Raw genomic sequence first — 27,273 nt, forward strand, 5'->3', positions numbered from 1 at the left:
TTTTTTTTTTATCACGTTGTATCACGTGATCAAATTTAAACCAATATGGCGGAACGTCGATAGAATGAGTGGCTGAATGAAGAGGTAAACTTACCGGGCCGCGAATCATCAGTCTGTTTTTCATCTTGACATTTACTGTAATTTATAGGTAAGCTATATTCTTCTCATTTCACAATTCATACTTACATGAAGATACAACACCATTCGATATGTGTATGTAGGGCACTAAGTTACCGTTGGTTCGATGTGAAGTGACCGTACCGTACACAGGCTGTGTCGGACGTCAGCCGATGATGTTTTAGCTTGAAGCTCGGTTCATGCAGTCATTTGAATATAATATTTGCATTAGTCTGTCGTATATTCTCAATGCAACATTCATTGTGTGACATTTATTTCTGATTTTCAAAAACATGATGAGTACACGGTTTAGTTACACGTGGCATACCTGTGTTCTGAAGTGACGTTTGCTTCTTTTTCAAATGACGTCTGCCCATGTAACGTTGTACTGGGTCAGTGGTAATTGTAAATAATAAAGTTCTGTTATGTAAATTGTAGACAGAACGTGTAACGTACAATCAATTTGAATTGTGAAAAGGGGAGGAAATGTCCTCAAAACTCGAGCTTAATTCCCATTCCCTTGTCATATTCTTGCACTAGATATCAACTTGTAATGCATGAATCATATACTGCGATGAGAGGATACTGTCATTTAAATGATTCGACGTTACCGGTATAAACAATAAGTCATATAAAATCAAGACATTTTAGATTTATTATACTTGATTACTCATCATTCATCCATAACATTTATTATGACTATATTATTGAATTATTATGTCATACACAACGCCTTATATAATAATAATTAATAGAGATGCCAACACTGTAAAAATAACAGAATTGGTTTTTACTCTCGTACACATGTGTGCGTGCATGTCAGGTCTTGGTACGCAAGGTAAACAGAGTTTTCTTGCATATACATATTCTTTTCAATGAACTTTTTAGTGTTAAACTTGTAACCAAATAACTCTTTTTTGAAAAGTTAGCAGTATGAAATTACGACCAGACAAATCGTTGGTGAAAACAAGTTTTTGAATACTGAAAGATTATACCTGGAGCTCAGTAGAAAAGTTAACTGACTACCGATATTGACACCATTTCTTTTTACATACAAGAATGATGCTCACTACGATGGGACTTGTATGCAAATAACGTTAGATTTTGTGCTGAATACTTGACTTGCTATGAAAATAGGTCAAAGATTAACGGTTATTTAGATAGTTTTCCTGGCAACAATATGGTAGTAAATTATTTACCTCGAGTCAGTATAAAAAAAAAATTACTTCTATTCAGACACGCGCAACAGAACTATTTTTATCATTGAGACTTGTATCACATGTCACCAATGGTCTACTTATGTTGTCAAACACAACCCATTTAGTATTATTTGCTGTTCGATCAAACAAAGTCTGGTGTTAGATGTATTTATTTGATAACCCTAAATCCACTATTGTGTTCTGGACATCCTACTCATGCTTGTTGAAATCAATCATTGTGTCCCTCAAGTGAGGAAATTTAAGGTACCACAGATTGTGGACCCATTTCAAAGTAAAAATTGTGTTTCAAAAACCAGGATGAAAATGTAGATGACAGGAAAATGAAATGAGAATCAATTAACTTTGCTATCAAATTGTGCACTGAAGCTGGCCAATAGGGGATTTTTAATTTCTGAGCGAGTGAGGTTATTTATCATATTTTTTACTATTTGTTTGTATACGTCTACCATGGATGTTAAGTTCTTGAGCTTAGAAATTCTATTCTATTCTATTCTATTCTATTCTATTCTATTCTATTCTATTCTATTCTATTCTATTCTATTCTATTCTATTCTATTTTTTTGACCTGGTGTACAAGAAATGCTATTTTTGGTTTGAGTGCAATTGAAATATTAGACCAAAAAATATTCACGGATTTTAAGATTTTTGCTTTGTAAAAATACATGCAGTCATGGCTTACCATAATTATTGCTGAACAGATAATCACTCTATGATACATGTAATTATGACCTATGACACACTCATTTGTCCAATAATGCAAGATCACTTGAAATACTTTTTTGAGCACTAGAATTTTTCCCTTTAAAATTAAAAACATTTTGACATTTTGATAATTTTTGGAATTAACTTCCTATTGGCTACAACTCCTGTCAAGGTAATTTGCAAAAAACATCAACAAATTCTGAATTTTTTTGAAAAGTGACAAAAGTTGATTTTGGTGCTTCAAAAGGGTTAAAAAGATGTTAATAATTACTTTCAACATTGTCGAACTTTGAAGTTGTTGGCTATTCTCAGGGGCTGACATCTGGGCATTTTCATGGCCTGGCAACTATCACACTGAAAAGAAAGACTGAAAACTCAGATAACTGTACTTTGGGATAGTTGGGGTAGTCAGAACCATCATGTCTTCATGGGTTTGTGTGTTTGTTGTTTTATTTCCTCCAGCTGAAACTAACTAATTAACCCTTCTATACATATGTACAGGAAAGATGTCCGATAATAAAATAAACCTGGGACAACCAATTCAGATTGTACAAACTGATGCAGACAACCATACATTTCTGCTAGATGAAGAGGCTTTAGAAAGTGTTCTCCTGCAAGACCATGTGCGTAACAAAAAAGTTGTTGTTTTGTCAGTAGCCGGAGCTTTCCGTAAAGGAAAATCATTTCTTCTGGACTTTATCTTAAGATACCTTCATAGAGGGGTAAGTTAAGATCTTCTAATGGTATTGTTGACTTATGAGTTTAACTATGTTTGTAAACATAGGTTTTTAATAATGAAGGAGAATTCTACAAAAGTACTGAAAAAATTGTTCATTTTTACAGAGTTTAGTTTATACACGCTAGGCACTGAAGAGAAAATTTGGTATTGATTTTAGATTTTAGGTTTTCCTGTAATGACATTTTTGAGCATAGCAAATAAATGATTTTATTTGCGGCCATATGTAAATTTGAAATGATACCATATGCTGAGCTGTGTATTATTCTGAAAGGTACCTCAGCCTAATCCTATAAGCTAAATCAATGTCTATTTGCATACTGTCTAAAACTAAAGATAATGTGTTATCTAAATTAGCATATTTTCTCTATTAGATGTGCATCTGCAATAGATAATATAAACCAAAAAATTGTATTTGTTTTTACTGAATCATTAAAATATGATCCATTTTGTCTATCAAAACACCTCTGTAATGGTCATAAGGGCATGCACTTCTAATGGAACAAATACAGTATTTATTTATTTATTTGTTTATTTATTCATTCACTTATTTATTTATTTATTTATTTATTTATTTATTTATTTATTTATTTATTTATTTATGCATTTATGCATTGATTTAGCTTTTTGTAAGGTGAATTTTAGTGGTCAACACAGGTGGATTTCTAAAAACCCATTAATATATTACCACTTATTTACGGGTATTTACAGGATCCTCAATAGATTTTCTTATCTGATCTACATTTAGTAAATACCCTCATGATTCAGAATTTCAAGCTAGTAATTTGTAATTAATTCTTGGTGAACATCGTTTTATTATTTGAATATTAATTAGCCACTATTTTGTTTTAGTTCAAGTGCATTGTTTATCTTTATTGCTGGATACATGTATGTATGCATCACGATATGCTGAGTGTATAGTGCAGCAGCTGGTTAGGATGATATTTCAGATGCTGGATGGTTATATCTATACCATGCATCTGTGTTAAAAAAGGACAACAGTAAACTCTTTTTATGCAAATTTTAAATAACATTTCTCTGGATTTATTCATACTGAAAATACAGTACAGCTTTGTATTTCCTAGCCATTACATGTATGGTAACTAAAACTGAACTGAACAACAATCAGTCGTGTTTTTTTGTTGTTTTTATGAAGAAATTGTTTGTGATATTTCTGGAAATCAGCAAATCTTGATTTGAAAATTACGAAATATTATACAGAAACAGTTGTTATAATGCTGCTCTTTGAAAGAGAAGATGTACTATGTAAACATGTCGTTTAGCAAGCATGTTATTTATGCTAATTCGGCTAATCTGTAGTTTTGCTAATTTAAGATGTGGCTTATTTAACGGACTAATAATTCTAATAATGAGATTGTTTGCTAAATTAACATTCTATTAATAATTCATGCATAACACTTTAACTACTTGGGCCTGCAAAATTTGATTGTTTGTTGCATGTTACAAGTTTTTTACATCTTTCTCTCAGCCTGACTGATTTAGGAGCAACATGCTGTAAAGAAATACTGTAAACAGCCCTATATATGCAAGGCAAATTTTCTTAGAAGTCAAGAAAATTTTGTAGCAGTGAAAAATATTTCCAGGGTCCGACGACAAAAAGTGTCGGTGGCTTTTGTGAAATTTTTCTTTGTAATGGCCAAAACGTCCTCAAATTGTGAAAATTTCCAGCAGTGAAAATGGTTTACACTGATTGACAGATTCTGTAAAAAAGAACTATTGTTATTAAATATTATGAGATGCGTATTATAATGAGTTTGAATACATGACAAGCCCTAAACAGTATTGGGTGGTGTCAAACATTTAAAGGTGAAAACAAAATGTTCTTGGTTTCAACTTATTTGAGTTGCATTGCAGGTAATGTTATCTTAGCTTTTTAGCCAAGATTTAGTCTAGTAAATGTAATGTAAAATACTTTATTTTAGCTGGAATTCATTTTCGCTGAATAGACTTTTGATGAGTTGAATGTAAAATATAGAAAAAAAAGATATATTTGTTGGAGCGAAAATAAAGTATTTTACAGTGGATATTTTCAGTCACAACTTGGGGTAGCTAGTCCTATGGGTCAATTGTTAAAATGGAATATATGCTGGCAGACATTGCTCAAGCTAGATCTATCATGCAAGTTTGTAATTTGTTGAGCTGTAACAACAACATAAAGAGTTGTCTGCTTTATTTTACATTCACAGTCACTTATACTTTATTCAGATTCAGAGGTTAAACTTTTGATTTGACCCAACAAAAAAATTCACTGTTTTCGTGGCTGCGCCAGTGAGAGAGAAACTGATTCTGCCAGTTGGAATGATTTTGCATGTACACCACCATTTTGCAACAATGTCTTGTTTGTTCAATATAGTAAAATGATAACTAATCATCCTGCCTGATGAAGATTTTTTGGGAAGGGCCTTAGATGCATGTATATTTATTTAAGTACTACTGTAAAATACTTTATTTTAGCTAGAATTAATTTTCACTGAAAAGACTTTTCGGGTGTTTGGTATGGAATTTATTTTCACTGATTTTTGACAAGTTGAATGTGGGGAAAAAAGGTAAATATAGGAAAAAGGTATATTTGCTGGAAAAATAGCAAAAATTAATTTCAAGTGAAAATAAAATATTTTACAGTATTGTAAGCACATTTTGTTTTGTGTTCAGGGACAGAATGGTAATGACTGGTTAGGAAATGACGATGAAATCCTAGCAGGCTTTCCATGGCGTGGAGGATCAGAAAGAGATACAACAGGCATCCTTATATGGAGTGAAGTTTTTGTATGTCCAGGACCAGATGGGCAAGAGGTAAATTGGTCTTTCTATCTTTTGCTTCACTTACATCTTGTATGGTTGTCTGCAATTCTGAAGCCCCATTTTTCTTGTAGCTGAAAAAAAGCATGTCTGCTTGACATTATCATTCGGATTTTGGCAAATGTCAATGCATTTATACAGCATCACCTTCTAAAACATTACCTTTGTACTTAGTGGTGGTTAGTTTGTTCACCTCTTGTCAGGATGTCATCAGTGGGCTCTATTCCCTCAGCCAAACTGGTTTGCACAATACCCCGGTAGTATAAATTTATAAGTTTATTTCTCCCTGATGACTAAACGAGCATTGTTAGGTTTGGAAACAGGTGGACAGAAACAGATGTTGTTCGTGTATGTACTTTCTGTCCCTCAGTGTGTATTAAAAAACTCAGGCATTCACTTCTAAATCAGTAAGAGATTTTTGCACGGTGATTCCAATAGTCAAATTTAATAGACTGTTTTAAAAGCTATGATGGACCAAATTTTGTTTGAATACTGTACCTTGATACATACATGTGAATTTGTTGTACTTTTTGTATCTGCATAAACTGGTAGTGTGCAATACTTCTATCTACATCAAGTACGTGCTAAGATTTAGATTAATCTAGTATGTTTGCACGTCAACTAGACCCAATTGTGTTAATGTGTGCGAGAAAACAGTGGTTAGCATAGGCTAAATAATGCCCAAACTTGTAAAGAATCTCCAGTTATTTTAACATTGATTACTCAGTGCAGTAACTTGGAAGGTGTACATGTTAGTTTTATGGTTAGAAAACAACTCCAAAGCAAATTCAGAAAGTGCAGACTGCAGGGTCTTGTCGTCACTTCACCTTTTTCTCCAGAACAGTGTCCTTAGATGTGCCCTTGTTGATTATCATGTTGGAAACGGCATACCGAAATAGTAAATGGTGTTTTGAACGCTTTTCCCAAGCTAATTGTTTGCACACACTTCGTTAACCCTTGCTAAAGATCTGGACTGGGTCTTAAAAAAAGTGTCAGATTTAACAAAATATTTATTACCCCGTGTTATGAGTTTGCACAAGTTTTTGACCTCTAAGCCCCATGCTTAGGAGCTGTGTGCGAACACTCGCATCTTGACGAGGGATTATCCATATTGTCAGTTTGTTTAGTGATTCAATTCAATGACTTGCATTTATTACATTGTACACAGGTTGCTGTTATTTTGATGGACACCCAGGGTGCCTTTGACAGTCAGTCTACTGTGAAAGACTGTGCAACTGTGTTTGCTTTAAGTACAATGACAAGTTCTGTCCAGGTAAGATGGTGAAATATAACAAATACTAGTAAATATTTTATTGATTTATGCAAATTATTATTTTACTGATTTATGCAAATTTGTGTGCAAAGGTGTTTTATGTTTGTCTGAAATTTCAAATGTGATCAGTCTAGGAATATCTGACATACCATACTTTCCCGATCATAAGCCCCCTTCCTGTATTTTTTAACGAGTTGAGAGCATCCCCGAGTATTGGCCCAGGGTGTTATTACCGGACGTTGATGACATTTATTAAAATATGCATGTAAAAAGTGTATTTCATTGCATAAAAATCGTGATTGGTACGGTAGTTTGGTTCCTGCTTTTACAAAGACGTACAGAAACGTACATTATCTTTTATCAACCCGCCAAGCAATAATGATGTTCATGGTGTCTGACCGGCCTGACCCGACCCATATGCAATATCATATTTGCTCAACTAAAAACACATCTCCAATAGAAGAGCACATAAACCAAAAATTACACTTATTACATGCTAGATCATTAAAATAAGACTTATTTTGAACATAGATACATCTATCTTTTACGTAAGCATACAATAATCGTAATAATAATAATAATAATATGAGGTTATTACAAGAATACCTCAAAGTATGCACGAAGACTGTACAGCTGGAGTATCGACCGACGCGCAGCGTACTGTCTGAGTGCATACTTTGAGGTTTCTCGTAATAACCTTATTATTATACATCTTTTCCTTCCGAGGGTACACCATGGGAATGTCGAAATCCAAAATGTTTAGAACAGAATCAGCTAACTTCTGTGTTGAATCCGGTCAAACTCTGGTGGCAGCCATGTTTGTTTTTATTATTAGAGGATGTTTATGCGCGTAATCATTCCATATTTGGAATTCGCATTTCCTAATATGGTAGGATGAAATCCCCCCCCCCAAAAAAATACCACAAAATTACAGCAAGCTGTAACTTATGCTGTTACGGTGACAGATGTATAATAATAATAATATTTATTGCATCTTTAGAAATACAGTATTTCTATCAGTACAGTAGCTATAAAAGTATAACATAGAATAATAATGCTTTTAATAGTGCAACAATGGTATACAAGAATGGCACTTTGAGATCATATAGTGGAGAACTGTTAAAAATGAATAACTTTTTTGATGAAATACAGTCGGCTTACTCTTGAAGGTCATGCTGACCCCTGAAAGGAATAATATACAAGAATGTTTATATGTCAACAAGGTGTCTTTACAATAACATTGTCCTGATCTCTTCTGTAGGTGTATAATCTGAGTCAAAACATACAAGAGGATGACCTGCAACATTTGCAACTCTTTACAGAATATGGAAGATTGGCTATGGAAAGCAACGATGCCAAACCATTCCAAGTATGTGTTCAGAGTTGTTGTGCTAAGATTTATGACCCTTTTGAGTGACAAAGTCCACTTTTATCACAATTTAAAAAAAACACACACATATTTTCCACATTTTTATCATAATTTTGATAAATACCTGTAGCCTATAGGAAATTATGTGCATTTTCTCCAAAATTATAAAAAATAAAAATGATAGCAAATTACATACAAAATATTAAACCAAAGTCTGAATAAAAAAAATGGTGGCTCAAAAGGTTAATGTTATAAGAGAAAAGAAGTTTCCATGCAAACTTCTGACTAGATCTTTGTTTGAAGCTGAAACGCATCTACAGCTCAGGTGTTTCTCTAAATTCTGGAGTAAGCGACTAGATTTAGAAAGCTAGAGCCTTGAATGTGACTCTTTTCGTTGTGTAAAAACAAAAGTAGTCACCTGAACAAGTAGACAGCTATTTAGCCAGCGTCTGCCTCTAACCAAACCAGACAGCTGTTGCTTCAACCAGGATACCATCAATGTATCAAGGCCTGGATATGCTATCCCAGGGTAATTAAATAGATCGCTTTAGAATACAGAGGCAGTATCCATGGTAACAATGCGGTCATCATTTGTGCTAATATTGAAAAAAAACAAACATGTGATGTCAATTCATGTTGTCCTTTACATAGATGTGAACTTGTATTCTAGATTGCATTAATAAAAATAAGCTTTCAATTTGATGTACAGGTCAGGAGGTAAGAGCCTAAGATATGGATTGACTTCTGAATCACTGGGTCAAAATAAAAATAAGTCAAAATTCACATTGTTTCTTACTTTTAAAACAGTACTTCTTAGATAGCTGCTGCGTCTGTTTCTTTCAGTTCTTCTGAAATGGGAAGTGTTTGAGGGCACTCAACTTATGAAAGGGGTCTATAGTTATAATACATGTACACTTAAAACGCTGACCTCATTGGTGTTATCTGATTAGAACACAGACTTTGTGTGTTCAATTGATTAAATTTCATGACTAATTTCCAATGCATTCAAAATTACAGATCAATTTGTTTAACATTGTTTACATACTTGTATATATACTTTTTTGCGAAGCACACAATGGGAGTCTTTGCAGGTCTCATGCCACTAATTAACCAATGGCTGCTCGTAGCCCAATTTAAATTTAAATGCCTAGCAAGAACCAATGAAATTTTTTAAATATTATTTTTCTCAGGTGCTCCCTGTTTGAGGGCGTAATCACCTGGGTCAGAGGTGAGACCAACATGTGGTCTTTTGTTTACTACTTAGCGGCTGTGTACCTGTGGGTTTATTCTGTGTGTTAATGGATGTTCTAATCTTGGTGTTTTTCCATTGATTTCTCTTGGTGCAATCCAAATACAGTAGGTGTGTCTTGTTTACCTGAGATTTGCAAGAGTTTGAGCTGGCCATCATGTTAGTTTTTTTCATATGGTTGATTACTGGCATGTTGATTTCCCATTTTTGAGCCATATTTTCAACTTTCTTCGTCATTTTCATATAGCAATCTCGTCATATGTTACTATTGTCGTCTATGGAAATTCAATTAGTGGTATGAGCCCTGCAGTTACCCTGTGTGTATGTGAGTATGTGTGTGTGTGTGTGTCTGTTCCACTGATATCTCAAGAACCATACATCAGCTTTTGATGAAACTTGCTGCATAGATGCTCTGGGCCAATGCGCAGATTTGATTAGGTTTTGGTAGAAATCCATGCATATTAATTACTTAATTTGCATGATAATTAGCTCATTTCTCGCTGTTCCATGAGTATTCCACTGATATCTAAAGAACCACTCATTCATAGATGTTCTGAACTAATGCCAGGTTTTGATTAGTTTTGGGTGAAAATCTGTGCATGCTAATTACCTAATTTGTATAATGATTAGTAAATGTTTGGCTTTTCCACTTGTATCTTTTGGGATAAATATTTGTGCATATCAATTAATTACCTCATTTGTATAATTAATTAATTATCAGAATTTTCATGTATATCTCAAGTACTAATCAACACATTTCAATGAAACTTGGTATATAGATCCTCTAAGACTATGCAGAGAGCCAATTAGTTGTTGGTATATATTAATGCTTATTAATTACCTAATTTGCATAATTAATACATTTTTAACTTTCACACTGATATCTCAAGTACTAATCATCACATTTCAATGAAACTTTGTACATAGATGCTCTAGGACAATCTACAAATATGATCAATTTTGGGTTAAAATGTGTTCATATAAATTTCCTAATTAGCATAAATAATTCATAGTTGTTTGGTTCTGATCACATTTCAATGAAACTTGGTACATAGATGGTTTGTTACATACGCAGACCTTATTAGTTTTACACTCTGTTCAATTTAATTTTCTGATTTGCATAATTTTAATTTTCTTGACAAAAATTGCATAATTAATTATTTTATCCCTTCATATTTTAGTTATCTGTTCGTCAAATTTGGCTGAAGGGAGTCTTTTTTTTATGGAGAATGGGTTGACAAATCATACTCATAGTGTCAGTGAAACATTTTGAATTTATCATTGTACATATCACTGGCTGAATATGGTGATCACTTTGCCTGATGTTGCACAATGTCTCGCTTGGTCCTATTCGGGTTGTAATATTTTTATTTTATAGTGTACTGATTTACATTTATTTCTTCTTTATTTATCAGTCGCTGTTGTTTCTTGTACGAGATTGGAGTTACCCGTATGAAGCACCATACGGCTTTGCGGGTGGAAATGCTGCACTTGATAAAAGACTCAAGGTTGGTATATTATAGTCTCATTTATGTTACAACTTGTTTATCAACAAAATAAGTGATTAATTATATTTTTTATAGTATTTGACAATGAAAAGTATAGTATCCATTCCATCGTCTATTGTTATTTGTTAAATTGTCAAAATGCATTATCTATTATTTTTTAAAAACTGTCAAAGTACATAATCTATTGTTATTTGTTAAACTATCAAAGTGCATAATCTATTGTTATTTGTTAAACTATCAAAGTACATAATCTATTGTTATTTGTTAAACTATCAAAGTGCATAATCTATTGTTATTTGTCAAACTATCAAAGTACATAATCTATTGTTATTGGTCAAACTATCAAAGTGCATAATCTATTGTTATTTGTTAAACTATCAAAGTGCATAATCTATTGTTATTTGTTAAACTATCAAAGTACATAATCTATTGTTATTTGTTAAACTATCAAAGTGCATAATCTATTGTTATTTGTTAAACTATCAAAGTGCATAATCTATTGTTATTTGTTAAACTATCAAAGTGCATAATCTATTGTTATTTGTTAAACTGTCAAAGTTCATAATCTATTGTTATTGGTTAAACTGTCAAAGTTCATAATCTATTGTTATTGGTTAAACTGTCAAAGTGCATAATCTATTGTTATTGGTTAAACTATCAAAGTGCATAATCTATTGTTATTGGTTAAACTGTCAAAGTTCATAATCTATTGTTATTGGTTAAACTATCAAAGTGCATAATCAATTGTTATTTGTTAAACTGTCAAAGTTCATAATCTATTGTTATTTGTTAAACTATCAAAGTGCATAATCTATTGTTATTTGTTAAACTGTCAAAGTGCATAATCTATTGTTATTGGTTAAACTATCAAAGTGCATAATCTATTGTTATTTGTTAAACTGTCAAAGTTCATAATCTATTGTTATTTGTTAAACTGTCAAAGTGCATAATCTATTATTGGTTAAACTGTCAAAGTGCATAATCTATTGTTATTGGTTAAACTGTCAAAGTTCATAATCTATTGTTATTTGTTAAACTATCAAAGTGCATAATCTATTGTTATTTGTTAAACTGTCAAAGTGCATAATCTATTATTGGTTAAACTGTCAAAGTGCATAATCTATTGTTATTGGTTAAACTGTCAAAGTTCATAATCTATTGTTATTTGTTAAACTATCAAAGTGCATAATCTATTGTTATTTGTTAAATTGTCAAAGTGCATAATCTATTATTGGTTAAACTGTCAAAGTGCATAATCTATTGTTATTGGTTAAACTGTCAAAGTTCATAATCTATTGTTATTGGTTAAACTGTCAAAGTTCATAATCTATTGTTATTGGTTAAACTGTCAAAGTTCATAATCTATTGTTATTTGTTAAACTGTCAAAGTGCATAATCTATTATTGGTTAAACTGTCAAAGTGCATAATCTATTGTTATTGGTTAAACTGTCAAAGTTCATTATCTATTGTTATTGGTTAAACTATCAATCAAAGTGCATAATCTATTGTTATTGGTTAAACTGTCAAAGTGCATAATCTATTGTTATTTGTTAAACTATCAAAGTGCATAATCTATTGTTATTTGTTAAACTATCAAAGTGCATAATCTATTGTTATTTGTTAAACTATCAAAGTGCATAATCTATTGTTATTTGTTAAACTGTCAAAGTTCATAATCTATTGTTATTTGTTAAACTGTCAAAGTGCATAATCTATTATTGGTTAAACTGTCAAAGTGCATAATCTATTGTTATTGGTTAAACTGTCAAAGTTCATAATCTATTGTTATTGGTTAAACTGTCAAAGTGCATAATCTATTGTTATTGGTTAAACTGTCAAAGTGCATAATCTATTGTTATTTGTTAAACTATCAAAGTGCATAATCTATTGTTATTTGTTAAACTATCAAAGTGCATAATCTATTGTTATTTGTTAAACTGTCAAAGTTCATAATCTATTGTTATTTGTTAAACTATCAAAGTGCATAATCTATTGTTATTTGTTAAACTGTCAAAGTTCATAATCTATTGTTATTTGTTAAACTGTCAAAGTGCATAATCTATTATTGGTTAAACTGTCAAAGTGCATAATCTATTGTTATTGGTTAAACTGTCAAAGTTCATAATCTATTGTTATTGGTTAAACTGTCAAAGTTCATAATCTTTTGTTATTGGTTAAACTGTCAAAGTGCATAATCTATTGTTATTGGTTAAACTGTCAAAGTTCATAATCTATTGTTATTGGTTAAACTGTCAAAGTTCATAATCTATTGTTATTTGTTAAACTGTCAAAGTGCATAATCTATTATTGGTTAAACTGTCAAAGTGCATAATCTATTGTTATTGGTTAAACTGTCAAAGTTCATTATCTATTGTTATTGGTTAAACTATCAATCAAAGTGCATAATCTATTGTTATTGGCCAAACTATCAAAGTGCATAATCTATTGTTATTTGTTAAACTATCAAAGTGCATAATCTATTGTTATTGGTTAAACTGTCAAAGTGCATAATCTATTGTTATTTGTTAAACTATCAAAGTGCATAATCTATTGTTATTTGTTAAACTATCAAAGTGCATAATTTATTGTTATTTGTTAAACTATCAAAGTGCATAATCTATTGTTATTTGTTAAACTATCAAAGTGCATAATCTATTATTGGTTAAACTGTCAAAGTTCATAATCTATTGTTATTTGTTAAACTGTCAAAGTGCATAATCTATTATTTGTTAAACTGTCAAAGTGCATAATCTATTGTTATTTGTTAAACTGTCAAAGTGCATAATCTATTATTGGTTAAACTGTCAAAGTGCATAATCTATTGTTATTGGTTAAACTGTCAAAGTGCATAATCTATTATTGGTTAAACTGTCAAAGTGCATAATCTATTATTGGTTAAACTGTCAAAGTGCATAATCTATTATTGGTTAAACTGTCAAAGTGCATAATCTATTGTTATTGGTTAAACTATCAAAGTTCATAATCTATTGTTATTGATTAAACTGTCAAAGTTCATAATCTATTGTTATTGGTTAAACTGTCAAAGTTCATAATCTATTGTTATTTGTTAAACTATCAAAGTGCATAATCTATTGTTATTTGTTAAACTATCAAAGTACATAATCTATTGTTATTGGTCAAACTATCAAAGTGCATAATCTATTGTTATTTGTTAAACTATCAAAGTACATAATCTATTGTTATTTGTTAAACTATCAAAGTGCATAATCTATTATTGGTTAAACTGTCAAAGTGCATAATCTATTGTTATTGGTTAAACTGTCAAAGTTCATAATCTATTGTTATTGGTTAAACTGTCAAAGTTCATAATCTATTGTTATTGGTTAAACTGTCAAAGTTCATAATCTATTGTTATTTGTTAAACTGTCAAAGTTCATAATCTATTATTGGTTAAACTGTCAAAGTGCATAATCTATTATTGGTTAAACTGTCAAAGTTCATAATCTATTGTTATTTGTTAAACTATCAAAGTGCATAATCTATTGTTATTGGTTAAACTATCAAAGTGCCTAATCTATTGTTATTGGTTAACCCTTATCCGGCCAGCCCCATGTACTTTTTACATTGACTTAACCAGATAAGAGCTAAACTGCTTTTTCAGTTGTATAAAATTGGAAACCGAGTGATTTTGTTTTTAAACAATGTCCTACTGGAATACGAGATAAATTGGACTAGTACGTAGACATAGTAGCATAGAAACTACTGTGATCAATACTTTCAGTAGAGAAAACCATTTAGTGATGTATGAAGTAATCTTGTGTATTCTTGCACTAACTCTTTCCTTGTTTGATCGTCACACTAAATAAAAGGTGAAGATTTGCTTCTGGTCCAAAGATAACATTATTTAAAAAAAAAAAAAATTTCACAATATTTTGGCTGAAACCACAAAGTCCCACTTTGAGCAGGCCTGCGCCTAAAAACAGTTTTTTTTTTCTGGTTGCCTTATGCATATCTTTTCTTTTCTCAGCTTTCTGACAAACAACATGAAGAATTACAACAAGTTCGTAAACACATTAGATCATGTTTCCAGAAAATAGGATGTTTTTTACTACCCCATCCCGGTCTCAAAGTTGCCACAAATCCCAACTTTGATGGTCGCTTGTCAGGTAAATACACTATTTCTGAAAATTCTTTTAAACACACATTCAATCTATTTCTTCTTTTGGAACTACTCAGAAGCAGCTGTATGTTCATGATATCTTTGTTTTGTGTTTTGTTATACATGTGTATGTTTCTAACAACATGAAGGAATGGCATTAAAAAAATAATTAACATATAAATGAATATTTGAAGATAATAATATATTCTATTGTGCGAATATTTGATCTCAGCGATATGTTATTAATTCCTGTTAGAATGATTTTTACTGTCTCATGAAAATTTGTTAGATTAGAGCTGTTTACAGTATATGTTGTAGAGAACCTCCAAATACAGACAAATCACTGTTTACTAAATACAAATGATTTAATATCCATTATTTTAGACATTGATGATGATTTCAAGTCACAACTGAAAGAATTGGTGCCGTTGCTTTTGTCACCTAGCAACCTTGTTGTCAAGCAAATAAACGGTACAGAAGTTACTGCTAGAGCTCTTGTTGAATATTTCAAGGTAATTTCAGACCTTAGTTAAATAATTAATTCATAAATTCTATTCAGGCCCAATTATTTTTTCTACAATGTTTGTGGTTTTGTCTATTATCACTCGCCATCATTTAAGGAAAAAGCTGGCAATCCATGTGATTGCCCCAGGGAATCATGGGACACTTTTGTTTTTGTTGTTTACAATGTTAATCTTTAGTTTCCCATTGGGATTCGAATTTAGTAAGCAAATTTGTCTTGGGATTAGGATTAATTGGATGTATACACTGTCGTGCATAATGGTATAACATTTTAACCCTTTATAAATTATTTCAAATTTGGCTGATCAAGCGATACATTTTCTATAAACCAAATAAAATATTGTTATAATAACTGCAGCATAAACATGCATTATAGGATATGTTTGTATTGTAATTTTTTCGAGTTAGCATTTCGCAAGTGGAGTTCCGGGTATGTATACTTACTTTTTTATAATGGAAGCTTCTTAATGTGTATGTTTTTCATTTATTTGTTAGGCATATATCCAAATATACCAAGGGGATGAGCTTCCTGAACCCAAGTCTATGTTACAGGTCAGTATAGGTGTATCACTATAAAATGTGTAATGAAACATTATAAAATATGGCATTTACATGCTCAATCAACCTAGTTGTCATAGTTGGAGATGGCATGTTCAATCAGCCCTGAAGGATAATTAAATGTTAATGTATTAACTCATACGTGATACAGTAATATGTACAATTAAATCCAGTGATGGGTGTAATATTAATGAGCAAGTCAAGAATGGTTGTCTACTAAGATATCTATCATTTGTCCTGTCAATTTTAATAACTGAAGTAATTTTAATTGATCAGAACATGGCATTGTATTGTATATGGTAGAATTTTTGTCAAAATTACACAGTTTGAAAATACTCAGTGATCAGCGTGGTTGCTGAACACTATGGTAGGTGTTCCGAATATTCATTTATATGTTATAGAGCCCCTCTTAATCATTTCATGTTTCTTTTGGTCTTTAATGATTTGAGTGATTCTTGGCTGATACACGGTTACTGAAAAACAAAATTTCAGGTCAATAACAGTGCAATGTTTAAAATGAAAACCTTATTTTTCAGGCAACAGCGGAAGCTAATAATCTTGCAGCTGTGGCCAATGCAAAAGATACATACAATAAAGAAATGGAACTGGTAAGTTTTGTTTTGAGTACTCTCCATGGGATATCCTGTTCATTGTTAGTTTAACTTTCACTTTTTTGATTTATTTTTTTCTGTAATTTTTTTTGCTTACTTTTAAACTAACTGGGCCATTGCCTGCCGTTACTGATCAAAATTATTTGCCAAATAAGATGACAGAATTTGACTTTTTAAAAATTAAGAGTTAAGGTTACACTGAAATTGTGGTTTATGAGGTGAAATAGAGTTTTCAAATCTACATTGCCTGTATGATGTCAAGACACAGAAACATCCCTTCAAGTTGTCTGCGGTTACAATTGTGGTTTTGCTGACCTAATTTACATATTTTTCCATATTAATGATGCATATTCATGGAATCCATACAACATGTGCTTCCCAAGCAATTTAAACATAGCGATTCTTTTCATGCTTGATTGGAACTTTGAAACTGTCGTACATTTTTTCCCAGATTTTAGAAAATGTTTAGAGATATTTCCCACTCAAAATGGGGTTAATTTCTTCACAATTACTGTAATTTTCACCGAATTCATTTTTAATTTTGAACTTTACCAGTAACAAACAAGTTGTGACATTGCTTGAAGTTTCTGACCCAAAAAATTACTATATTAAATGGAGCATTTTTTGTGGATGGTGCCTGAAGTTGATTTTGATGCCCAGAGGGTTAGTGTGCAACTTTGGTGTGATACTTTATAATTAAATTTCTTTCTGTAGGTATGTGGCGGTGATAAACCTTATCTTAATCCACATGATATGGATATTACTCACGAGAGATGTCGAGAAAATGCCATTGCTTTATTTACCAATTTGAAGAAGATGGGTGGTGATGAATTCAGTCTTCAATATGCACATAAACTGGAATCAGAATTGGAAGATATTTATGAGAATTTTTGTAAACACAATGATAGCAAGAACATTTTCAATGCTGCCCGTACTCCTGCCACGTTTTTCTCGGTTATGATCATAATGTACTTCCTGTCCGGTATATTCGGTATTTTGGGGCTTTATTCGTTAGCCAACCTAGCTAATTGGATCCTTGGATTTGCTCTCGCTGCGTTATTTATGTGGGCGTATATCCGTTATAGTGGACGGTACAGAGAAGTGGGTTCTTATATTGACATATTTGCGGAGATCATATGGAACTCGGTAAGTTGACAGTCATAATGTTAGTGCATACTGCATGTATATGTGTCTTCTTGTAATTCTCAAACACCTGTGTACTAGTTTTATAAATTAACTATGCATTCCAGGCAATTCAATTGCAATGTAATACTTTTATCATTGAAAAGTATCTGATTTGAAAAACTGATCAGAATTCGAACTAGAGGGCAGAATGACATATGGCTAGGGGCTCACCTGTCTTGTTACATATCAACTTGTAATGTACTGCCTTGTTCAGAAAGAAAGAGCATTTATTATTGGATGGCATGAAAAATATTAAAATGAGGAGTATTAGGTACTTCATCTCTGCATATTTTCTCAATGTGAAATTACCTGATAAAAAGTGATTTAGATTAGTGATTTGAGTAAAGATCAAGAAGTATTATTTTTATACTATAGACAAATGATGATTAATTAACCTATAAATGATTAAAAGATACCACAGTCAATTCTAAAAATTCATAATTTTTCTTTATCACTGAGGTAATAGTAGGTGCTTTTTTGTTTACTGCGAGAATGTAGCATAGTACATGAAAGGCGTGGACCGAACGCCTGCCACAACCTTGCTTACTATGTCAATTACACTGTCAGTAATGATGATAAAGTATCCCTTGTCGTGTGTATTTCAAAACTCGCTCCACGCAAGATCTTGCCAGAAACAGAAAATCTTCTATTTGTACACCTGTGTGAATTGACCCATATTTAAACTAGAAATACACGTCTTTATTTATCTGAAAATATAAAACATTTCTTTCTTATCTGATGACAGCTATTAAAGAAGGTTGTGGAAGGCATGATCTACCAGACTTCCAAGACAGCGCTAAAACGTTCTTTGGAGAAGAAAACAAACTGAAGATGGTTCTACTCGTAACCAAGGAGATGATAAACAGGTGCATGCCATGTGTTGTTGTTATTGGCTGATAATATTGAATGAATATTTTGGGAGTGAATCAAGCTTTAGTTTTTAAAAAAAAAATGTTTAGGGTATTGAATAATATAAAAACGTGCCTTTATTTACATCTAATGTTTAAAAATAAACACGCCTAGTGTTCTGTTTGTCCAATTCAACAATATTTGAACTTTAAATAAAAATTAATTCCATGCAGATATCCCTTTCATATCAAGATCATCTGATTCTAACTTTCAATTATTAATAAAGTAAAACTAAGTAAAAAGGGAAATCTCAGGATTCTATTACAGCCAAAATATTGGCCTTTATTGTTCAACAACAAATACCCTAATTCCAGTCACATTCACATTGTTCTAAAATGTGTAACAAATTTATCCAGTTCGCTGGAATCTTATCATTGATATCAGTATTTTGAACGACAATTCTTTAAAAGGGCATAACAATGGACAACATTTCTATGCAACTTTGTTGCAACTTTGTAGCCAATTCATGCTTTCATTTACTCGGTGTATTTTGTGATAGTTGTATTGGGGATGATTTTCACACGTTTTGTGGTATAGTATTTGTCAATAAAAAAAATTCACATGTCTATATTGGTATCACAACACTTAATTGTAAATTTTTCAAAATTAAAAAGCAAAATATTTGGCACAGTTTTAAAAAAAAAAAAAAGGACTTGAAATATATGTAACTTTGTACTAATTGTCTGTGTTGTCATAGTGATTCTAGATTGTATAAATAAATTTTTCCGTCAATGTATTTTGTTCAATAGCTGTGGAGAAAATAATTTATAGAAAAATACCTTTGTACAGAGATTAAATCACTTAGTATTTTGGTAAAGAAACGAAAAAAAATTAACAATACCAGAAAAATATCAACATTCCCCTGTACAAACTGGTACTGTTTTGAAAAACATTTTACTCAATGGTCAACATATCTATTCATTAGGTATTATTTGTTTAAATTTAGGATGTAAATAGATGCGTACATACCTTGTCCATCTCTGCCGTGCTTTTAACTACAGTGTATCCATTCACTGATATATTCAATTATATCGGTTCAGCTTCTATCAAATAGCGTGTATTCATAGCAACATACACAGCTGTGTGCATATTCCATGTTTCTTATTGTGTTGTCCACTCTGTAAATAACCTTTTTCTACAAATCTTTGCTAAATGCATGTCCAATAGGTTCAAGTGTTTTGTAATGAGTCTGTCTTGTTTCACGTGATGTTTTTCAGATTTTATAAATATGAAGTATTTAATATTGAAATGTATGTAATGTTATGGAAGGACAACAACAATCATGTTTATTTATTTTTTCTTTAAAATTGATTTTTTTTTTTTTTGCAACTGTTCAAATTATTGTAATTTCCTAAGCGTTGTTGGTAAAAAGGCTTATTTTGGTAGTGGTCTGAACAGCATCAAGTTATCTGTAAATTCTGTGTTTTGTGTGTACAATGTACAATGTAGTTGTATAGCCTTGTAAGAACTATTCTGTGTTTGGTCATCCAACCAGATGTGTTGATGTATTCCCATATACATGTATGGTATATCTGTCTCCTTATATAGTGCATGCACCCTCATGTATGATATGGTACAATTGTGGTGCATGCATTGCCATATATGTTGCATGCATTGCCATATATGGTGCATGCATCACCATATATGTTGCATGCATCACCATATATGTTGCTTGCACTGCCATATATGGTGCATGCATCACCATATATTCTGCTTGCATCACCATATGTTGCATGTATCACAATATACAGGTAAGTTGCTTGCATCACCACATATGCTGCTTGCATCACCATATATGCTGCTTGCATCACCATATATGCTGCTTGCATCACCATATATGTTGCTTGCATCACCATATATGTTGCTTGCATTACCATATATGTTACTTGCATCACCATATATGCTGCTTGCATCACCATATATGTTGCTTGCATCACCATATATGTTGCTTGCATCACCATATATGTTGCTTGCATCACCATATATGTTGCTTGCATCACCATATATGTTGCATGCATCGCCATGTATGGTGCATGCATCACCATATATAGAGCATTGTCATACAAGGCATGTATCTGGTATGTATTATTAAAACATTTCAAAATCATGTTACATTTTTCCTCAGTTTCCTTTACTTTATATAATCAAAACAATTTTGCCATTTGAAAAACAATATTGGTTAATACATATTATTGCTATAGAAGAAAACAAAAGTATATTGCAATAATTTATAATAATTAACGCAATCAATATTAAGTGTATTTTGTTTATCTGTCACTTAGCGTCACCTAGTAAAATGGCAACACTCTGAAAGATCTGAATTGATAAAACATAAAAGTACTATGACCTATGACAACAAGACCTGTCTGGGGTACTACTAAAAATGATTCAGAACTCTAGACTTGTAATCTCATCTATTATTTGTTATAGTACCATATTTTTAGCTCCGCTGTTGACACAGCGGAGCTGTTCATATTACTGATTGTCCGTCGCTGTCGTTCGCCGTCGTCAACTTTACAATTTCAATTTCTTCGAAACCGCAAGTCAGAATATTTTCAAATTTGATATACAAGTACCTTGGATGGTTCTTTCTCAGATTTGTTCATATCATGTCAAAATCTCGAATTCAAATATTTTTGTCATTTTTGATAAAAAGTTGTATTTTTGACTTTTTGTTAAAAACCGCAAGTCTGTTTGCTTTGATGTCACATATATAGGTACTACATGTGGACCTCTCTCAGATTTGTTCATTTCTTGATGATATCTTTAATTCCCTAATTTTGGTGAATATTTTTGCAATTTTTGGTAAAAAGTTATATTTTCGACTTCTTGTTAAAAACCACAAGTCTGATCTAATGATATCTTCTGTTCTTTAATTGAAATGTGCATTGCTAACAGCGGAGCTATCTCAGCCGATAGGCTACTTGTACGTTTATATAGACCTCAATTATCCTAGTCTTATCGAACCATATGCAGCTGATCTGAAAACTACTGAACTGCCATTTAACTTGTGCAATTATTTAATGGTTAGTAAATGTTGTATTTTGTAGACAGACTTTTAAGTTGATGTGTGCTGATACCTTTGATCTGTTGTAAACTGTAGGTACTGTACAGATTTCTTACTTTCAAAAATACATGCGACCACTTTTACTGTGAAGCACTTGCAATGGACATCTGCATAAAAAAACTTTCATGACCAAATTTTTCTTTGGAAATTTAGTACTGGGAAATTGAACAAGAGGAAACAACTTTTTATAACTGAAAGGTTTTCCCAGAATTAATTCATAAAATGACATTGAATTGATGGCTATTCCTGAGAAACACAAAAACTTGTCTTTTGTGAAGAAAGCCATCAATCAATTGACATATGGTGTTTGCTCTATTAGAAGTACATCTCAAATATAAGCACATGTAAACTGAAAATCACATGTGTACTGCTGTGTACTAAATAATTAAAATATTATTTATTACTGGTAGTATACATCTGTCACTGTAAATTTTGGGGTATTTTCATCCTACCATATTAGGAAATGCAAGTTCTAAATATGGAATGATTATGTCCTCTAATAATAAAAACAAAAATGGCTGCCACCAGGGTTTGACCGACTCCACACAAAGAAGTTCGCTGATTCTGTTCTTAACATTTTGGATTGCGGCATTCCCATGATGTATCCTTGGAAGGAAAAAATGTTTAATAATAACGTTATTATGAGGATACCTCAAAGTATGCACTCGGACAGTACACCGTCGCATCGACCTCCACTGCACGACGGTCGACACTCCCACTCCCACTGTCTTTGTGCATACTTTGACGTATCCTCATAATAACCTCATATTATTACCGTAATTTACCTCTGTAATTTACGTAAGCACATGTGCTACTAATAGAGCAAATATAGTGTAAGGTATTTAGTTGTTTTATCTGACTTTGTGTTACATGTAAACCGATATCATATTAATGTGTACAGTGATGGTCCTCGGGGTTTGGGTAGCTTTCATATCAACACCAACTTTTGAATCTTTTGTAGTGTATCGTAGTATTTCTCGCATAAACTAGTTATAATCACATGTACAAGGTTGTAACAATGTGTCCTTGTCTATTTGAATTATGCTTTGCTATTAAAGCTAATTTTTGAAGTATGTTTTTTATTTTACAATCTACTTATCAACTCTTTCACTGCCATTTGTCATAATCTTTGGTTTGCAGACTGAAACATTCTCTTTTGAAACCACTGGTGCCATTAGATTAAGCAATTCAGCTCTATATATGCCATGCAAAGTAGGTCATTAATAGACAACTTAATTTGACATTGCAGATGTATTATGCATGTGTAAAATAGGCAGTACAAAATAGATGTTTGGTCTGTTTAATTTCGATTTTCTAACATGGTCAGTTCTATTTATGATAAAAACACTTTGGCAGTGAAAGAATTACTAACATAAGGGACAGTATAAACTCAGGGTAGTTGGGGCAATGAGTACTTGTAATTATTAAATTGATTTTTGGGTTTGTTTATTTATAAGTGGTTTTACATTCTGGTTTTCAAAGTGCACGATAACTGTTCTAGACAATATTTTAGGTGAAATTATGTTTATCAGTTTCATTAAACTTCATCTGGCATGTGATATGCTGTGAATTAATGGGTTAAGTTGCTCAATAAAAATGTTTCAAAATCAGTGGAAATATGCGCCATTCTTTTGATAATGTATACATTATCTTACTATCTTTTCAGTCATTCTTTGAACGATTTTGTTTAATTAAATATTGCTACACTACAGCAAGTTATTATCAACATTGTCGGTAAATGTACAGCAATTGCTTCCATTGTTGCAATCTGATTAAAATCTGATGTAGTGTACGGGCTTTAATTATTTTGGCTATAAACTTATTTTAATTTTATTTTTTATTACTTTTGTTATTAATGCCCTTTTATTTTATTTTATTTTATTATTTTACTTTGATTTTGATTTTGTGATTTTTTTAATTCCGCCCTACCTACATCTGAGCCGATGCCTATGTAACGAGATTTCAACGAGACCCACTATCGACGATTTTAGTCAACGAATCACAGACCTCCTTCTATGGCGCACATGATGACGTCACCGGGCGGAGTCGGGTGGCAAACACTCAAATAAAATGGTGGATTACACCGACGTTAGCGACCGAGAATAACACGGCTTTACGGTAAGTTTATCATTGTCAAATGCAACGAAAGTCATTTTGATGTTAATATTGTGGCTCGAATGGTTCGACTTTAGATCGTTATTTTGCATAGTTATTCTGGGAGTGACGATTTTGTTTCCACCGTTTCGACCGAACACTAGTGTCTTTTTCCAGTCGCCTGCCATGCCCTGGAGACGGGTGATGTTTTGTTGAAGATCGGGCCAACATCGTCTACGGTATTGAAGCCGTAGCTGTAAATATTCATCAAATTGTATCAACATTTTGTACATTATGCAATAACTCTTTATTAAAGTAATTGAGCTGATTTGGACTGGAATAAAATATTTTTTATTTGGAACACATCGCAATTGATCAGGAAATATTTGTTTGCTCCAATTTTCTGCGTCGATGCCGTGGGCCGGTGACCGTTATACAATTTAAAATCAGTTTGCATTGTTTACTATAGCTGTTTACAGTGTTCTAATCATTACGATTTACTTATTTTTTTGCTTCCATTCTATTATGCTCAGTGATGTAAAATTGAAGCGATGACTGAATGAACGAACCTTGGCTGGCGAAGATGTATCTGGAAGTGTACATATTTGTTGGAAGTGAAAAAAATATTCAATGTAATGACAAAAATTGTAAAATGCTGTGGAATTTCTTTTGCAAATAAAAATATACTAGCAATTTTCTATTAATCGTTTATTCAAGTGGGCAAAATATAATGTACAGAAAGATTGCCCGTAGAGTATCACTACACTGAAAAGTAAGCAACCGACAGCCTGTATAAAAGGGGGACTGTGATTGGCTGTTACTTACGCGAGATTTGAACGGGACTTACATAGGCGTCGGATCAGATGTAGGTAGGGCAGAATTAAAAAAAAATCACGAAATCAAAATCAAAGTAAAATAATAAAATAAAAGGGCATTAATAACAAAAGTAATAAAAAAAAAATTAAAAATAAGTTTATAGTCAAAATAATTAAAGCCCGTACACTACATCAGATTTTAATCAGATTGCCATTGTTGTTGAAGTTGTTTTGCTACAATAAAGTTTGTTTTGATACACTTGCGACGCACCCAGACTTCAAGTCGCCGCTCCACTGTCCAATCATGCACATGTTGCGGAGTAAACAGGGATTCCCGACTCCACCTGCGATTCGCGAAAAGATAGTTGAGCTGTATTTAGAAGGAATATCTTTTGCTGACATAGCGAAAAGGGTTGGTGTGACAATATCCACTGCGTATAATATATTCAAAAATTTCACCTCAACTGGTGATATTGAACATGATACTGGCGGTCCACAGTAATGCCAGAAAACTTAATAATAACGTGTTACAGCACATCGAAATATACAAGACTAAGCCAAGTATTTATTTGAGGGAGATTAGAATAAATTTAATTGCCGAAAATGTGTGTACCATCGATACTGTCCCGTGCTTTTCGACTATTCATTGTGCTATTACTAAATATTTGGGGATGAGCCGAAAGAAGTTGACCAGTGTTGCCGCCGAGTGTAGGACGGAACGCAACGAAGAGTGGACTCTGGATTTCATAGATATTGTTACCAACTATGATGTCGAACAACTACATTGGTTTGATGAATCATCCGTTATTAAAACTACTGGAAATCGCGTGTACGGTCACGTTGAAAGGGAAAAGCGTTGTGGGGCCAATGACGGTGGCTAGAAGTCTGGGTGCGTCGCAAATGTATTAAAACAGACTTTATTGTAGCATAACAATTTCAACAACATTGGAAGCAATTGCTGTACATTTACCGACAATGTTGATAATAACTTGCTGTAGTATAGCAATATTTAGTTAAACTAAACATAATCGTTCAAAGAATGACTGAAACGATAGTAACTGACCCCTATCACCATCGACAATGTTTCTGATGTACTTTGAACTGGAATTTACAGCACTGTCTAAAGAAGTTTTATGAGATTAATTCATGATATCCAAATCTCCTAGATGCTGTCCGATAAAGGAGACTTTTAATTTTTCTCTCATCTGTCGAATACCGTATCTTGGACATGCATCTAAAACATGCTCAGAATTTGTTCCAGGCTGGTACAAAGACAAACGATAATGATATACATATTGACTGGAGGACATTATTTCTCAAAAATCTCTCTAAGGCAACATTTGAACCATGTCGCCGATCATTTTCTCAGGCATAAGGTGGCCATTTTAATTTTAATTCAGCTAAATACAAACTAGGACTTTTTTAATAATGTGATTTTTAATTTAAAATACGATGTGTGAGGGCTCCCTTCAAATATGACAACTTAACTGGCATGCTAGTTTCAATCAAATCTGGCTGTGCACAGGATAATATTCATTTAAAGTATCAACACAAAATATCAAATTAGAGGGATAGTAAAACTGTGCAAAGAATTATTTTCTCCACATGGTTGTAACCTTTTTACCACCAGTTCCCTCTTTTCATCACAAATTAGTCCCGTTTATAGTCTGCACTTTCCTTCTGAAGATTGAAACATAAATAGCTAAATTCTTTTATTAAAAACTGATAATTGACTCAGATTTTGCTATTTAGCTCCAGAAATCTTGAAGAATACAAGAAAAAGGTGCAGAATAATTTGGGCGAAAAATTATGGTGCTGAAAAGGTTAATGTACATTTTGCAGTAATAAATTGAGTTTAATTTTAATCTGAGATTAAAGCAAAATTGACGCCAGTAAGAAAATCAGATATCGTCAATAAACGGACAAAAACTACCCAGGTACTTGCATTAAAAGATGGCCAACTCACTTTTTATGTTTTCATTCAAACAATTAGCCTGAATGCATTAATATTTCCCATCCATGCCTTTCTGTTTTAAAGCATACCTTTTCTAATTCTAATACTACTAGCCAGAAATACCCAAACATATAATGAAGAAAAATGAGTATTAGCTTACGTGTCATATATGTACACATGTCAACGTCTTTACATTGACAGTTGAATTTTCATGTTCCAATTAATTAAGACAGTACAGCATACATGTAGTTATCACAGAAATAAGCAGTGACTATAGAATACAGGCAAAACAAATCATTGTTAATGACATAGTCCCCGTTGGAACTAGGGGGAAATGTTATTTATGACAAAAATAAAGTAATATGAACCAAAAGCTGGTCCAGTATCAACAAAAGTTATATGTATTAAATGACTCAAAATCCAAAATCCAAAATCATGTGGTT

At 32.2% G+C, this 27,273-nt stretch overlaps 1 protein-coding gene and 1 long non-coding RNA gene across 2 annotated transcripts; both read left to right on the plus strand.

Moving 5' to 3' along the window:
* Positions 1 to 32: 32 nt before the first annotated feature.
* On the plus strand, positions 33 to 19,636 carry LOC100374960 (atlastin-2-like). The gene is made up of 12 exons (XM_002730750.4): positions 33 to 148; positions 2,541 to 2,761; positions 5,449 to 5,589; positions 6,764 to 6,868; positions 8,130 to 8,237; positions 10,902 to 10,994; positions 14,984 to 15,122; positions 15,500 to 15,627; positions 16,133 to 16,189; positions 16,732 to 16,803; positions 17,521 to 17,952; positions 18,737 to 19,636. Exons 2-12 carry the CDS (start codon positions 2,546 to 2,548, stop codon positions 18,818 to 18,820), a joined length of 1,575 nt encoding a protein of 524 aa, XP_002730796.2. The 5' UTR covers positions 33 to 148; positions 2,541 to 2,545; the 3' UTR covers positions 18,821 to 19,636.
* Positions 19,637 to 23,754: 4,118 nt separating this feature from the next.
* On the plus strand, positions 23,755 to 25,007 carry LOC146748941 (uncharacterized). Its single transcript, XR_014931441.1, has 2 exons — positions 23,755 to 24,085; positions 24,595 to 25,007. It is a non-coding gene; the product is annotated as an uncharacterized LOC146748941 (long non-coding RNA).
* Positions 25,008 to 27,273: the final 2,266 nt, after the last annotated feature.

This window comes from Saccoglossus kowalevskii, chromosome 2, assembly GCF_978046115.1.
Source record: "Saccoglossus kowalevskii chromosome 2, keSacKowa6.1, whole genome shotgun sequence".
Classification (NCBI taxonomy): Eukaryota; Metazoa; Hemichordata; class Enteropneusta; family Harrimaniidae; genus Saccoglossus; species Saccoglossus kowalevskii.